This window comes from Melanostigma gelatinosum (assembly GCF_949748355.1).
Source record: "Melanostigma gelatinosum genome assembly, chromosome: 12".
In the NCBI taxonomy this organism is placed as follows: Eukaryota; Metazoa; Chordata; class Actinopteri; order Perciformes; family Zoarcidae; genus Melanostigma; species Melanostigma gelatinosum.
In genome coordinates, this window is record NC_136645.1 from 10,493,488 (window position 1) to 10,509,563 (window position 16,076).

The following is a 16,076-nucleotide window of genomic DNA, read 5'->3' on the forward strand; positions in this document are numbered from 1 at the left end:
ATTATTTCACCCAGAGGTCGAACCAAGTCTGTCGCTTCTGGATTGTATTTCAACAGAGGAAGACACAAATGAGAAGGGAAATAAGGGCCTGCCCATGCTTCCCCTGTTTTTAATATTCAGAGGGCATCCTCTATGAATTCACTGGGCCGTGTGGCATACAACGCCGCGCTCTGTGGCTGCGAGCAGACTGCAAACACTGACCATGGCTAGTTTACCGCCAACAGTGCACGGTGACATTGCTGATGTTCCACAGGCTGGCGAGGGAACATGCCTCCCATCTTGTTTACAATGAGTCATCCCTCTAAAGTCCTGTCTTTCTCTGTGGACATGCTCAGTACTTTTCCAGCACATGAGCACAGCTGGGCCTCTCGCCAGATGTTCTGAATTTAATGAGAGAAATGATCATGGAGGGATTTTTTTCTTCTTCATTTTTTTAAAATTGTTTTTGGTGCAACAGAAAATAGGACAGAGAGCTCTCAAAGAAAACTGGTGATTAATCTCAACATTATTAACACTCCAAAACCAGAACTGAAATGTATTTTTGTGAATACTATTTTGTGTGTAGCAATGCTCTCCTGCAAACTGTAAGTCAACAACTCGTTCTTTACGAAACGGAGAGTTGGGAAGTCCATGTGAATTGAGTGTGAACGTCTTCAAGAATGTTCTACATCTCATTTGAAATATATGATACATGACAAGTCACAGACAGACGAATTAAACCTGAACCTTTTCTGCTGTTCTTCTTGCTTTTCAGGCCTTAAACAACAATGTGTATAAGAATGTGTCACCCTATGGCTCCCTGAACAACATCGTGGATGGACTCAACTCCCTGACGGACCATTTCTCAGACCTTTCCCTTTCTTCAGAGCCAAGAAAACCAAACAAAAGACCCCCTCCCAACTACTTATGCCACCTGTGCTTCAACAAGGGCCATTACATCAAAGACTGCCCTCAGGTGAGACTCGTAACACGCATATTTCCCTGAATCTAAGTCTTGAGATGACACAAACAGCTCATATTGCCATAACTGTGTGACTTTAGACTTCCTCCGTGTCTTTTCATCTACAAGCCAATGATGGCACTAAAAGCGGTGCTTGCTCCAGCCAATGCCTGTCTCTCTCTCTCTCTCTCTCTCTCTCTCTCTCTCTCTCTCTCTCTCTCTCAGTCTTTGGCTCTGGTGTGACCTACTTGTTAAACAGGATGGCCTCTGTCTTCTGTAGTCATGTGTGTGTGCGCGTGTGAGTATGTGTGTGCTAGTGTGCATCTTAACTGCCACAGCATTACACTATAAGAAATCATCCGTTAGAACCACAATGAATTAACTTGTGGCACTAGTTCGAGGGTCAAAGGTGAAACTGTCTGTCATTTCACTGGATCATCGAGTTTGCATGTTTTCCTAGAATCAAACAAAAACATTAACAAATACAGAAAATGTCTTTTCTGACATGGAACTAAAGATAAAGTAATCCACAAAAATGACATTTGCATTCGTCTGTTGCGACGCAGGTTTGTCTTTTATTGTGAGGCACATGTTGATCCACCTTGAGGTCTAACATTGAGGTTAGGAGCACACTAATGTGTGACAAATTGGGTCTCAGCTGTTGTTCCCAAAACTCATCTTGGAGAGCACCTGGAGAATTTGGGGTTTTGAATGATCCTTGCCAATTTACTTGAAATCAGGTCTGGGTAGTGTATTTTAAGAATAAGGCCCTGGTTGGGAGCCTGAGCGGCTGCTTCAGGTTGATGCAGGTGTGTGAGTCACTCAACATCTAAATGAGAGAATTGAGAACTTGTGCTTGTGAGTTTTGTGTTCATGCGAGTGAACTTTCGCCGAAATAGAGTGATGTAGAGTTTGCTGGAGTTGTTGAAGAAGGATTGGACCATGAAATGTCTGTGGTGGATCTGTTGTTGTGGTGTTATATACCGCCTCGTAAAAGGCAAACACCATTGCTGGGACCGTGGCCTGGAAGTGATCTGATTTCATAGGAAGAACACAATGTCACTTTACACAGTGTTCTTATTTTGCTGGACTCACGGTGCTTTATAATCTCCCCTCTCTCGCTCTCTCTCTCTCTCTCTCTCTCGCTCTCCTTTTTTTGTCTCTCTCCTATTTCTTCTCTCCCTTTTCTTGGGTGAGGTGCAATAGTCTAAGCCCAGCCCTGAGTTTCTTGTGCATGGAGTAGTAATGAGGAGCAGATGTGAGATTAAAATGCTTTATGACATATGATGACTGGTCTCGGGAGGTCTGTGAATGACCTGTGTGCTGTTGAAATATCTCCTGGACAACTTCAAGCTGCAATGTGAGGGAATTAGATCATCTACTGACAACTCCAACGGGAATTTTGGGTCGTAGCATATCATGCAACATGTAACTTTGTTTTTCCTTTATGTAATGCTGTAGTTGTTGATGTGAGCATTGATCAAATTATGCTGATGCTCAATGTGGGAGCAGGTGTGCATTAAGAAATACGTCATCTAGTGTGTTTATCGCCTTTTCTCAAACATTGTACATTTAAAGTGATCTTCTTCACTATTCTGAAATGAAAAGGTTGTCACTGTAAAGGCTGTGAAATCAATCATGCTGTCGCTGTAAGCATCGAGGGGCGGACCTCACAATCACACTCAGCCGTCTTCTGGTTTATATTTCAGCTGTTCGTTAAACTGCCAACAGCAACTCAGAAAGCGGAAAAGTCTCCAAAAGGCCTCTGCACCTACACAGTTCAACACCATCTCAGTTATTTAGGTCTCTCCTGGGCTTTTTCCCCCCTCCATAAATGTACCTTCCATTTGTGTTACATCACTTACACTATTGCCCAGTCACCTGTCACTACGTGCCGCTTCTTACTTCACCAGCTGAGGACCCGAATAACAGATGTGGCACATGCCTTGCAATCGGAAACATTGTTTTGAATGGCGAGAGTGTTTCAAATGACCTATTAGCCGAGACTCGAGTCATTTTCCGAACAATATTTTCGCGTCCTACATTATCATAACTCTGTTTCACAAGGTGCAGTGAGCACTCGTGTGCTCTCGGAGTTTCTGGTATCTGCCTGCACTGGAATGCGCGTGAGGATGAATGCGTCCCTGCTAATAGTGTGTGCTGTTCAGGGGTGCGTTGCCAATGAAAACAGAGGCTCCTGCTTCACAGAGAGCTGCAAAGTATGTCATCCAGGTCCAGCATGGAGAATCACATTCTGACGATTTGAACAGTCTTTACTTCATCACGACATGTTTTATTGTGTGCTATGACGAGGGAAAGGAAAATTGATTCATATCACATTTAATTACATGTACAGGTATTTTAAATCACGAGATAAGGCCGGTGATTTTCTGTATTTGCTTTCTGTCAACAAATCCCATGAAAAAAACAAAAAAACAATGAATTGATACTTACAAGCACTGTCTTTGTATTCCTCTGTACCGCAGACATCCGGGATACGTTTGGATTTAGATTTCCTTGTCGAAAGATTGTATCTGGATATATGCTTTGAAACCACCTTACCTCTGCCAAAGTTGACTTCTTTTTTGCAGCTGAAGGAGAGACAAGAATTCAGTCAGTGGTGGATCCATTACTTCAGTCACTGTGGTCAGTGGTTCCCTCTCCCTTCCACTGCTTGGCTCTGAGAGAATAAGAGACAGGCAATTAAATAGTTGAGGTTATCAAAGTGTTTGTCCATTACTTGCAATTTAAGAGCTTTTTTAGTTATTACATGTTAATATTGGAATCGCACAGAGGAAGCCTGTGGGCTGTGCTGAGAGAATACATTTTTTCAGGGAACTCTTGGTAGTTGAGTGAAAGCCACAGGCCTGGCAGCAGCTGCCCAGTGCTCCCTGTCATGGCGAGAGAGGTGTTATGTAAACTGGCTTTTATTTGGAAAATGAGGTCGCTCCCCCAGTTATGAGCAGAATGCCCCTCACTGCCACCCTTTGGCCCCCTTCCAAGATGTCTTCCACTTGCACTCATGATTTGGTTCTGTTCACTGGACTAATCCTCTCAACAGTTGTCCCCACTTCTGATTTGAGTGATCAAAATGATTGAATGACATCGTCTTGCTATGTCTCCCGGTAGAAAGATTAACTCGTGGAAAATGTCTTTGCCGGAATGCAGGTTTGTGGGTATGTGGGGGTGGCTGTTGCTGCTTGCTGCCGCTGCTGCATGTGTGCTGGTGTGTGTGTGTGTGTGTGTGTGTGTGTGTGTGTGCTGGTGTGTGTATGCCCCATTCCAGGTCGCAATGCATTCCCCTGGTTCAGTCCTTCAGAATTATAGTTTCCTGGACATGTTTTTTTTCCTCTTCTGAGAAATTTCAGATATTTTGAAACTGGTAGAATACTTTTTCATATAAAAGCTTAAAAGCCAAAAATAACTGACATGACATTAATCACTACTTCTGCATTCACCCTTTTGCCTATTTCTGTGAGCGGTATTGCTCCTTTTCCCTTTCTAAAAGTGCAACAATCAAAGTTTACGTTAAACAATGATGAATGAAGAAACTTTCATCAGGACAAACCCACAACCGCCATTTATATTCAAATGTTGTCCTGAGCAGAGTGAGGTATGATATCCCGCCCACTTCAAGCCAGTGAGAAAAGCACAAACACAAGATATAAATACATAAAGCTGTTTCAAACAGTTTCAAGCTGTTTCAAACAAGCGTTCATGTAGGAGCTCATTGTAAGTAAGAAGCTGAGTGAGAAAATACGTTTCTGGGCCTTTTAAGCAACAGTTTGACATTTTAGGAAACATGCTTATTTGCTTTCTTTCCACAAGTCAGATGAGAACATTTATTCTTTTATTTGACTTTTTTCTAAGGATCAAACAAAGGAGATATGTTCATTAGTGAGCTTTATAGGCCATGCCAGCCGTTTGCCCTTGTTTACAGTCTTTGTGCTAAGCTAAGCTAACCAGCTGCTGCCTGTGAACTCGTACTAAATGAACTGACATGTCCGATGTATCGATCTCATATAACGCTCAGCAAGAAAGCTACTGAGCATTTTCCCCAAAATGTTGAACTTTTGCTTTACAGGCCACTGTACGGTGAACGTGTTTGAGGCGTCTGCTTAGATTGACGACCAATGACTACTTAATCATGGAATGTGCTGTATGTATCCATTTATACAGAAGAGCAGGACCAAGAACATCAAATCTACTGTGTATAACAGAAACATAGAGCTCATTGATCCACATAGAGAGCATAATAATGTGCCTTTTGTTCAATGGGGTTTGAAAAATGTGTGTATATATATATATATACACACACACACACACACATACACACATATCTGACTTGGCTCAATGTTTACAGGAAGTTGACTGTACTCTCCTTAGTGCATAAGGATGGAGCTCAAAAGGGACTCACTTTGATAAGTACAAGTGTCTGACATTTCCTCTCATCCCGTCAACCGGTCCTCCTCCTGCATGCATCTGATCTGTATCTGTGACCATGTGCCAATAACCGATGGACCTCACACCTCATGTGGTGGTAATTTCAGCAGCAGTCTGTCCTTTGTGACAAATGGTCACCATAATCTCCCATAACAGTGTCAAGACGGAGACCTGAGGCGAGCTGTGAAGTGAGGGCCTCTTCACACCAGATGCAATGTGTGACTTGACAAAGTGTGCGCTTTTTCTTTGGTTGTGGTGATAAACGTAATGACTCGTCATTACTGCAGCCCACTTTGTCTACACCGGCGGTTGTTGTTTGGTTTTAAACCTTCCACTTGGCCTTCGACGGGGCACTGATCCATTTCCAAATTGCTTCGCAGTCATGCTGGGGTAATTGTGCAACCACTTTGTTTTTTATGTTTCAGTTTGTTGTTGTACTGGGGGATGTGGGTAGAGTAGCGCGGTAGTGTGTCAAATACACATTGCAAGTTTATAATTTCACAGCGCTATCTGTGTGCTTCACTCTTGGAAAACAAGTATCTTCGAGGAGCAATTCGGCCACTTCCCTATTTCCTAACCTCTTTCCGGCGCCCTTGCTCGGACCACCCACCTTCCCAACACGGCCTTCATTTTGATCGCAACTACACATCTATAAATCATGACTTTATCTTGCACGATCGTGACGCGATCACCTCGTCAGAATCTGTCCACAGACATATAAACACCTGGCAAAGTACACAAAAGCATCTCTGTTGTAGTTCCTGCAACGGGTGTCTCCAAGAGCACAGTTTACCGTGACGACAGACTCAGCAAGGTGAAAACAATACTCGTCACACGCTGGCACGGCTGGCAATTAAAGTGCTAATTGAATCAGGTTGAGGTCTGAAGATGAGTCTCTCTAACTTGTCTCAATCAAATTAAGTCTGAGCAAGACTTTAAGGGGTGTAGAGTAGAATAAACAGGTTTAAGTGTTTGGGGCACAAATAAATACTTCAGAGAAAATGTAATTGAATATAAAAAAAAAAAATCCTTGAAAAGAAAATGCTTGAGGATACCGACAACATCTATTTTTTTTTCTGTCCAAGTGTTTTGGGTACGAGTAATTTGTTAAGTGCGATTGCTCCTATGGTGTTATACTGTTGGCCTTTCAGCTGGAACAGTTAGTCAGAGTTTATGTAGCTTGTGGGAAACTTTGTTGTCTTACTCACTTCACCCAGGTCCCTTTTTTTCCCAGCTGGCTCTGGTATTTAAGCCAAAACGAGTCTTTCTCCCTTTGCAGACAATTTGGTTCCTAACCTGTAGCTTCCTGTAAAATTCTAATTTTTCAATCAACAAAAAAAGCAGCATAATCTAAAATCCAGTTTAATATTCCTATGTAACTATTCCTATTTAATATTCCTGTTTAACTATCCTGCAGTTTGTTAACCCTGTCAATAAACAATCTTTCAACACCGCAGTCACACTTCAACATTTGTCACGAGACAATGTTTCACATTTTACCCCCGTGGTCTCTGTGCCCACGGGGCCAACTCTGACATGGCTGCAGTTATTTGCTGCGGCAGGCCGGGAGTTTGGATGTGTCACTGTCATGGCATGGAGCTCCGTCAGGCACAGAGCGGGTGTAGTTCCAAAGCTTCACATTGGCACAGGAGTTGAGAGCCAGCGAAAGGGGAGAGGGCACTTCCCCCTGAGAGGAAATCAAAGTTAAAAGAATGATAAAAGTGCGGTTTCCTGCCAGCTGGTTTGTGTTGTGTACAGAAATCCCATTCTTCCTCTGAGTTTTTGCTGAGACAACAATCGCACCACTTCCTGTTTTGGTAACCGTGACACCTATAACCCCCATCTCCGGGAGGCGTTGCACTGTCACATGAACCACAGTCAGGTGAATTTACAGCTGCTCTCGGATTAAATGTTGAAAAACGGTGAAATGACAATGGAAGCTCCAAACTCATCCGGAGAGAGTGGTATGAAGACACAATAAACTTACATAAAGCTGTCAGCTTTTCCTCGATCAAAAGATGCAATGAAGCTTCTTTCGAGCGTATTCTTTAGCTTCAAACTAAGGATGTATTTTCTAATTACACTTTCTACAATACTTTGTTCTATGAATCTTTTTCCTGTGACTCTGCTGAGCCAGCACTGAAAGGATGGAGTTAATAAAAGGAAATAAACAATCATGTGTTTGGGGCAGTTGCTCTTCACATTGCCGAATGTAAGCTTGTCTCTACAGCATGAGAGAAACCGGGTCACCATTCATTTTAGAATCTAGTCTCTTCATGTGCTTCCTCTATTCTTTGCTTTTTGTCTCATAGTACTTTGACACAAACCCCTTTAAGAATGTAACATGTAACATACAGTGTCATGGGGGGTCAGCAGCCATACACTGAGGCCTCAGGAACTAGAACAGGATGGAGGGATCAGAGGGTAAGGGATCAGATTTTCACAACAGCATGGTGTTAGCACACCAGGGCCAGAGGGTTTTGTTAGCTCATACGAAATGCTAATGTTCCCCCCATGTATATCTATATGTACAATATATATCCATCATTTTTGATGGTTCCAACCTCTCAAATTTGATGTTTTGCTGCATTTCCTGGCCTCACACAGTAAACTGTATGTCTTTGGATTTTGTGCAAAGTAAGACATTTGAAGCTTTTGGAACGTGATGGGCACTTTTCACTGTTTTGTGATGTTTTATTGACCAAACGATCATTCAATAACTTGAGAAAATAATCTGCAGATGAATCAACAACGATGAAAAGTGTTGTTTTCAGCCACATATGCAGCAATTTGGGTTCAGGTTGAATCCTTTGTTCTCATGCTGTCTCAAGGTAAATACTAGAGGACTAATTGCCAAACCACTGTTACAGCTGAATATTGCAGCTAATTGGAATTCAAACTACCTGATTACGCTTCTCTACTTCCAGACACTTGACATGAAGTGTTTACATTATCCTCTACACCTTACAACGGTTACCATTTTATCCACTTCAACTTGAATTAGCGAGCTGAAAAAAGTAGAGGGTGAAATGGATTTGGAGTTCGACACACCAAACCACCAGACTCATGCACTCACATCAGACTGGCTACTACACATCATGCCTCTCTCTACAGGGTGATCGCTACGCGGTCGAACTAATTGCTCCTCATAGCGGCACCGATTCGTGTCACATGAACCACAGAGATCCTTAAGTGACGTGAGACAGGCTGACAGAGAGGACGGACAACCGGACGGACAGGCAGAGACACTGTGAAGCTGCGAGTGCTGGCACACAGGACTGGATTTTGGTGTCAAGAGATCAGGGACTGACACTGCCGGCTTTGTGTCGCCCTTGAATGGGCACCTTAGGGAGAGACTGCGGTTCTGAATGGGCACCATTGGGGAAAGCCCGAGTGGTGGGAATGGAGGCTGGTAATTAAGGCAGTCATTGTATGTCTGTAAGATCTGCTCGACAGAGAGGTCAGGAAGGCAGGCCTGTATTGTTCCCCCAGCAGGGCCCTCACTGCATTACAGTGGGGCGTCGGACTCGAGTATGTTTGGATAGAGCCTTGGATCTTACTGAGGTAAAAAAAGAAACAGGCGGCCCTATATAGTCTGCTTGTCTATATGTCAACATATAGACTACAGGGGCCTCTTCTGTGGTTTTCATGTAACTTTGTTTTCTCTCGCTCTCTCATTATGCTTAAGTATCTTGAAGTCCTGCTCTGGCAGGCAACGCAGGAGCTCCATCGCTCTCAGGAGTCAGGACTGTGTTCGCCTTTGATTAAAACACAGTTGTGGTTCAATAAGTGGCGCTATGTGTACTTAGTAGAAGTGAGCAAGAAGTCAGCCAGAGTATATTGCAGCGTTGGTGCAGACATGTTTTTGTGCTAGTTCATAAGGTATGTGGATACCTTATGAACTGGCACCAGAAAGATGTTTGTCAAGGAAATAACGAGAATACTTTTATCATTTCACGATTAGATTTTTACGGTTGTGATGTGTGTTTCTATATATAATGTTTAATTGTAGGTCTCATGCTGCGCTTCTGCAACTTTCAAGTGAAAATAGATTTCGGTGACTGCCCCTTCACTTACTGTAAAAAACAACAACCCTGCATTTCATTTAGAAACGCTTTCTGTCCCTGCGCTCTGTGTGTACACACTGCCCTGCAGTGTGTCGGGAAGTTTCTGGCAGGGACGAGGGTCGGGGGGAGGTGAGCCATGGGAATGTTTTTACAGGGTGACCCCTGATCTTCCTTCCAGTCGCAGCAAAAGGCTCCGAAGGCCCCGCGTCTGTCTGCGAGAGAGTGTGTGGGGACTGCCATGTAAACAGATAAGGCTTATCAGGGATGCCGGAGACATCTTTGTGTCGGAACAACTGTCCTCTGTCGTAGTGTCATGGCAGATAGACTGCCGTTCTCGCTGTTAAAAAAAAACAGATGTGGCCACTACATGTCAACGCATTTTATTTTTGAGGAGTTATACAGAGAAAGAGCCTTTATAGCAAGAGCACTGAGAAACCATATAGGGCCATAGGTCCAATATAGCATTGACACCAAGTACCACTGAGATTAGCAACACACGTGTGCAGTATATCTGGCAGAGGGATTTACAGATATATACAGACACACACGCTCACGAACGCATCCACCACAGGCTCATACATGCAAACATAGACAGCAGAAGCATGAACGTCCTGTGACAGACGACGAGATGTTGTGTGCACCTCTGTTTGCCCCCGGTGCACCGCCAAACCTGCTCTTGTCATTCACTGAACTGGTAACCTAATGCTGTTGTGCAGCTGCACAACTCGTTGGGATTAGTGGGACCGTGGCTAAGTCCAAGGCTAGGAGAGGGCAGGGGGAGGGGGGGGGGATTCACACCCACAGCCCCACTTAGCATTAGCTCGTAGCGCCCTGTAAATAGGGTGAGTGTAGGAGTATGGTAAACGTATCCTATATCTGTAAAAAAGAGGCAGCCTCCATGTCAAGCCGTCGGCGGAACCAAGCTTCTGGGTTCAACCGGGGAAGATTCCAAGAACTAGTTGAATGAAGAGTGAAGAGAGAGAGAATGAATTCTGTCAAAAACATCAGTTTTAAAACACGAGATTGTTTTTGGTATGAAGTAAAACACCCACATGATTGACTCTCAGGGGTATCCAACAGTCATCCAAGAACATGACACCGAGATCCGTGGCAGATTAGGGGAGCTGGGTTGTGGAAATCTAGGAATCTGGGAATAGGGGGGAATAGGGTTTTGGCACAGAGCACGCTGGCATGGCCTCTGCAGCTGTCTTGGACACGAATGGGTCTGTTACTGAGGAGAAACAAATTGACCGACACACACAAGTACACATGTGTGCACACATGGCACACATAAATATCCTCTCATTATTTTCTTGGGCAGAATCAAACAACAACTCATAATACAAGACCTCCCCCCCCCCCCCCCCCCCCCAGTTTATAAAAACAACCACAAATTGCCGGTCACCAAATTGCATTTGTATGCAATAACATCATTAAAGACGACTTAGATGGGATTCGTTTTCATCTAAAACAACAGATCAACATATTGTGTCAACTTTGCCAATTTTTTTTCACAATATAATGATTCAAAGCTGCATTATTTCCCAACAACTACAATGTGTTTATGATCCTTTTACTGAACCCGGCCACAGAAAATCTACATTCCAAAGTCACAAACACCTGGGAAAACGAAACGTATCAAAGAAACAAGAAAAGCTCTTTTGGGTGCATTTTCTTTGTTTTCTGTTTTTAGTGGAGATTGACATCTAGTGTGTTACTTCTGTCATCAGTTCTTTTTATTACTGCAAAAGTGCAGCAATCCTACCTTCAGTTACTTTGTGTTATTTGAAAGGGACAACCACAAAAATAATTGGAACAATTTTATGACCCAGCATGCTGTTCTTGTAAATACATTTCTACGTTTACTCGGTGGGTAATTGATGACATTTTAAAGCACTAAATTACTTTTTTTTATATTTTCTGGCACAGCCTCTCCACATATCTACATGACTGACAGCTGTGGGATGTTTTATCTTTGGTACAGCTGTCTTGGTTTACCTTGTCCCTGTGTGATATCTCAGCATGTCAAAGAACAGACCAAACATAAGTTTAGCTCGGTAAACTGTTACGGGACTTCACTCGTATCTGAGACAATGTTAGACCTAGAATCTTGTTCTGTTTTAAGATCATTACAGAAAGCATTTGTGTGTGTGTGTGTGTGTGTGTGTGCTGTCTCTTCCAGTAGAAACACACACATACAGTACATAGACACAGTGCACTTTAAAATCCTGCTGTTGGTTTACAAAGCACTGAATGGTTTAGGGCCAAAATACATCTCTGATCTGCTGCTACCTTATGAACCATCCCGACCCCTCAGGTCGTCTGGGACCGGTCTACTTTCTGTTCCCAGAGTCAGAACTAAACATGGAGAAGCAGCGTTCCCTTGTTCTGCTCCACATATCTGGAACAAAGTCCCAGAAAGCTGCAGGTCTGCTGAGACCCTCAGCTCCTTTAAATCAAGATTGAAGACTTTTCTGTTTGCTGCTGCCTTTAATTGAACCACATTCAATTAATATATTAATCAACTTCCTGCATTTTACTACTGTATTTTATTTCTTACACTGTTTCTTTAATTGTTTTTAAATCTCCTTTTCTTTTGCCTTGTGTTTTGATGCTTTTAATGGTTTTATGTGAAGCACTTTGAATTACCTTGTTGTTGAAATGTGCGATACAAATAAACTTGCCTTGGCTTACTCTGTCAAGCAGAGAGCATTTCCTAGAATGAAGTATTTTGGCGTCCCCACAGAGCTGGAAATGGACTTGTGGTTATTCTTTAAAACAGTTGTTGCAGTGGTTGTCCTCTTGACAGCCTCCTCTCTGTATCACAGTGAGATAACAAACCCATTTATAATGACTCGCGATCTCAGTGGTTGAACCCAGAAACCGAGAAAGGAAAAACTTGTAACTCCATTTAAAAAAATGTATTAATGTCCACTTTAAATAGACTGCACTGGTGTCACTGCTTCAGGTCAAATACGGGTGTGTGATCCTTTTAGGAAGTGTTGCCTGTTCAGATTGAAGTTTTGAAATAGCTGTGGATTTGATTGGATACGATGGTTGTTATCGTTCCTCGCCACATAACACTTCACCCTGTTTCTGCTGCTTCGCTCACACGTTAGACCTGGGACGGGGTAAATGCTTCACGGGCACATTTAGACTTGGAAACAACTGGGATGTGCTGTTGTGAGTAAACTGCTTTTTATAGTGGAATGAAATGTCAAGCACATATGAATAGCTCAAATAAAGAGCTTCGTGAATATGAAACCTTTTTTAAGAATAGCTCCCTGACCCACATGTGTGCAATGCAGGTTCAGACAAGTGCTGGTTGACTAGTGATGGGAAGTCATATCTAATGAGCTCACATGCCATTTGTTGACTAACATTAGAATAAATAGTACATCCTTGTCAGTGAGTCTGTTTTATCGATGGGTAATATTATAGATTGAGAGTTAACATGTGAATTGAAGTGTCAGATGTGTGTGTGTGTGTGTGTGTGTGTGTGTGTGTGTGTGTGTGTGTGTGTGTGTGTGTGTGTGTATGCATATTAAGCTCTCAGTCAGAGGGAAGTGTTACAAATAGCTTCTTGAAAGTAGCACTGTTGTGCCAGCTCTCTGCTTGTCACCACACTTGCAATGAATGAGGTGACTGAGTAACTAGTACATCTAGATAGCTTTAAATCGATTAAAGTACCACTTTTTCCTCTAAATGTACCTCAGTGATATGGAAACGATTGGACGTGGAGGACAGATTATATGATTCATTACATTTTACATGAAAGACATAAGCAGCAGTGTAAGGTTGAGATGATGTGCGAATATCTGTCTATTTTTAAGACATTATGGTTTCAATGATCATTTCTTCGTGTTGATTAACACTGGTATGGCCTTGGTGTTGTACTGTGTAAGAAAAAAGTTGATATGAGTGGGATAAATGCATGCATTTGTGGGCCTGGTGGCTTGTGCATCAACCCAAAGTGTGTGTGATTGTGGTTCACGATTGTGTAATGCTGAGGTTTATATTTAGAGACAACTCTGCAAGATAAGAATGCTTATCTCAGCAGTTGTAGCCGTGACGCTGTGAAGCAACGGAGGGAATACGAGCCGCAGTGATCTCCACCACTATGGCGAGCATAAGTCACGACTGTTTTTTAACTAAATATGTAGCCCCGTAGCCACACAGGCACATTTGTGTTGATTGGGAATATTGTAAGCCTGATTATCTACGCAGGAAAAGGAACAATGCTATAGTGCAGGAGCAAAGTGTCGATGGTGAAAACATTCATGTCCATAAAGTCTGATAACAAGCTTTCTTTTCTGCTGTAACAGGTTGCAGACACAACTGCAAAACGCTGCTTTCCTCCGTGGTGTGTTTACAAGCATCATAGAGTTTGCTTAAGTGTGAGGTTAAAAGCTCCATGAACCACATTTTAGAGGTTTTAGCTGTGCTGCAAAAGACCAAACCACATGATTGATAGATATATGGTTACTTAAAATGAAAAGTTCAGGAAATATTTCCTTGTCGTGTCTCAGAGAAGGCTCAAGCCCGATTGATGCTTTGATCTTTCTTGATGTGTCACAGAGAAGCACCAGCTCTGGTTTAAACCACAGCCAGGTTCCTGACTCTCCCCCACGCAGCATTCAGCAGACAGGCCGCTCAGGCCAAAAACGCAAACTGAAACCACATTAAAGCAATTAGAAGTCTTATCGGAAATGCTACGGTTAATGAGAAAACCAAACAAAAACTCCAAAAAGACTCAGAGCTAACATTGTGGAGTGAACCTCATCCGCTCTATCTGTAAATCTATGTCTTTCTGGACTGCAGCTAAACCAAAATAAAGATCCAGAGATGAAGACACAAGAGCAGATATGTGCATGGACACGCTCAGTGTGTGTGTGTGCTCACGCGCATGCAGAAATGCAACACACACAGGTCCTGGGCCCGGTTTGGTGTACTCTCTGAGTGATGCCCTGGGGGATGCGGAGAGGCAGAGCGAGGCCTGAGCTCCTCCGCTGCTCCTTTGTTTACACTGATGGTTTCCAGATGCTAGCTAGGGATCGGAGCGCTACGGAACGCTGGGGAGCAGCCCAGCAGTTTGGGGCTCGTGCCAGCGAGCCGAAATTGAGGGCAGCTCTATCTGGGATACTTGGAAAAAAAAAAACACGGCTTTGCTTTGTAATAACTCGGCAATTGGTTCCAAAGGCTGAGAAAGTTAAATGCTCTTAAATACTGAAGTGTCACTAACGATGTCCTCATTCATTACGTCGACACATATGCACAATCATTTATTCGGCCATTTTAAAACAGCAAATGCTGCAAATACACAAAACGCTGCAATATTCAATCAACACAGCGGACGTTCTCCAGGCCTCTAGGGGGAGCGCTGAGTGGATCAGTTTGATGTTTGACCTGACAAAGCGAACAGACGTTGTGTGTCAGTTGCACCGTGTTTGCTGTTAATGTATCGTTTTCTTCCCCTATGTTGACCGTTTCCATTGTTGTATTTGTTTGGGGATTTTTTTTACATGTGTTTTTAAATTGGCATCGTTTCTGAAGCTGTCGCATGTCTCTCCCCTTATTGCCCTTGTCGGCCACCGTAGATTGTTGTTATGAACTGAGGTGCATTGTGCTCAAGCGAAGGCAAATTTATCACTCAACGGCAACACCTGTTCCTCCCGTCACTTTCAGCCTCAGCCAGTTTTCTTTACAGGCATTAGAAAGAGACAGCTGCACCAGCAAAGGAGCCGTCCAGAGAGAGAGAGGGAGAGGTGAGAAAGATGGCAGCGAAAAAGAGAGAGCCACAGAAAACAGTGGCTGTATTTAGAGCTTGTAGTGCATGGTGGGATTGATAAATAGCCCCCATAATGCACCTGGCTGAGGTTCTGGCATGGCATTGGGGCTGTTTAGTCCAGCAGCGGAAACAGCCAATTCAAAAAAAATGCTTGTTCTGTGTGCAGTGAGACACAGCTGAGGTAGTGACAGTGTCATTCCTGTGAGAGACTCGAAGCAGAGGCCATCTGCACGCCCCCACTTGGCCCTCAGTTCTGACTGACAGTCTGATGACTGCATCCTCAGATCTTAAGGCGCTGTGATGTCAGATAACGCGGGTAGTGATCGTCAAAGCACACGAGGATTTAACTGAGAAACAGAGTGCTTTTTGTTTTCCTTTCTCTATTTTACTAGGTGCCATGTAGAGAGGAATACCACACCAGATAACGTCACGTGTGAAAGCCTGTGACTTTTCTGCATATTTTTCATGTTCTGAATTGCCTTGGTGTGGTCAACTCAAAGCAAACTGTGGACTATAAACCGCGAAAGTATTATTTGGCCCGAATGACCCGACAAGCGTTTCCGGTGTGGTCTGACAAAAGAAGCCTCAGGCTATCAAGCAACTCTACAGTGACGTGATATCGGAACACCAAATCATTGCAGAACAATCTCACATTGTCATAAATAACATCAAATCTGTTTACTGGAAGAAAGAAACTTGGCTTAGATACGAGGCGTTACTTTGTCACAAAGGGTTAGCCACGAGGATACATCTGCTTCCTTTATGTTGCACTTAAAGCTTTTGTTTTTTTCTTTATCTATGAATCCAACAAACCACCGATTTTGGAAATGTTTAGGTT

The 16,076-nt window shown here is 43.2% G+C and overlaps 1 protein-coding gene across 4 annotated transcripts in view; it reads left to right on the forward strand.

Moving 5' to 3' along the window:
* zcchc24 (zinc finger, CCHC domain containing 24) overlaps positions 1-16,076 on the forward strand; it is a 32,152-nt gene that overhangs the window by 3,058 nt on the left and 13,018 nt on the right. For all 4 annotated transcript variants that reach the window (XM_079280537.1, XM_079280536.1, XM_079280538.1 and 1 more), the window contains exon 2: positions 755-955. In XM_079280537.1, the coding sequence (XP_079136663.1) occupies positions 755-955 (201 nt within the window). The remainder of the gene's footprint in view (positions 1-754; positions 956-16,076) is intronic.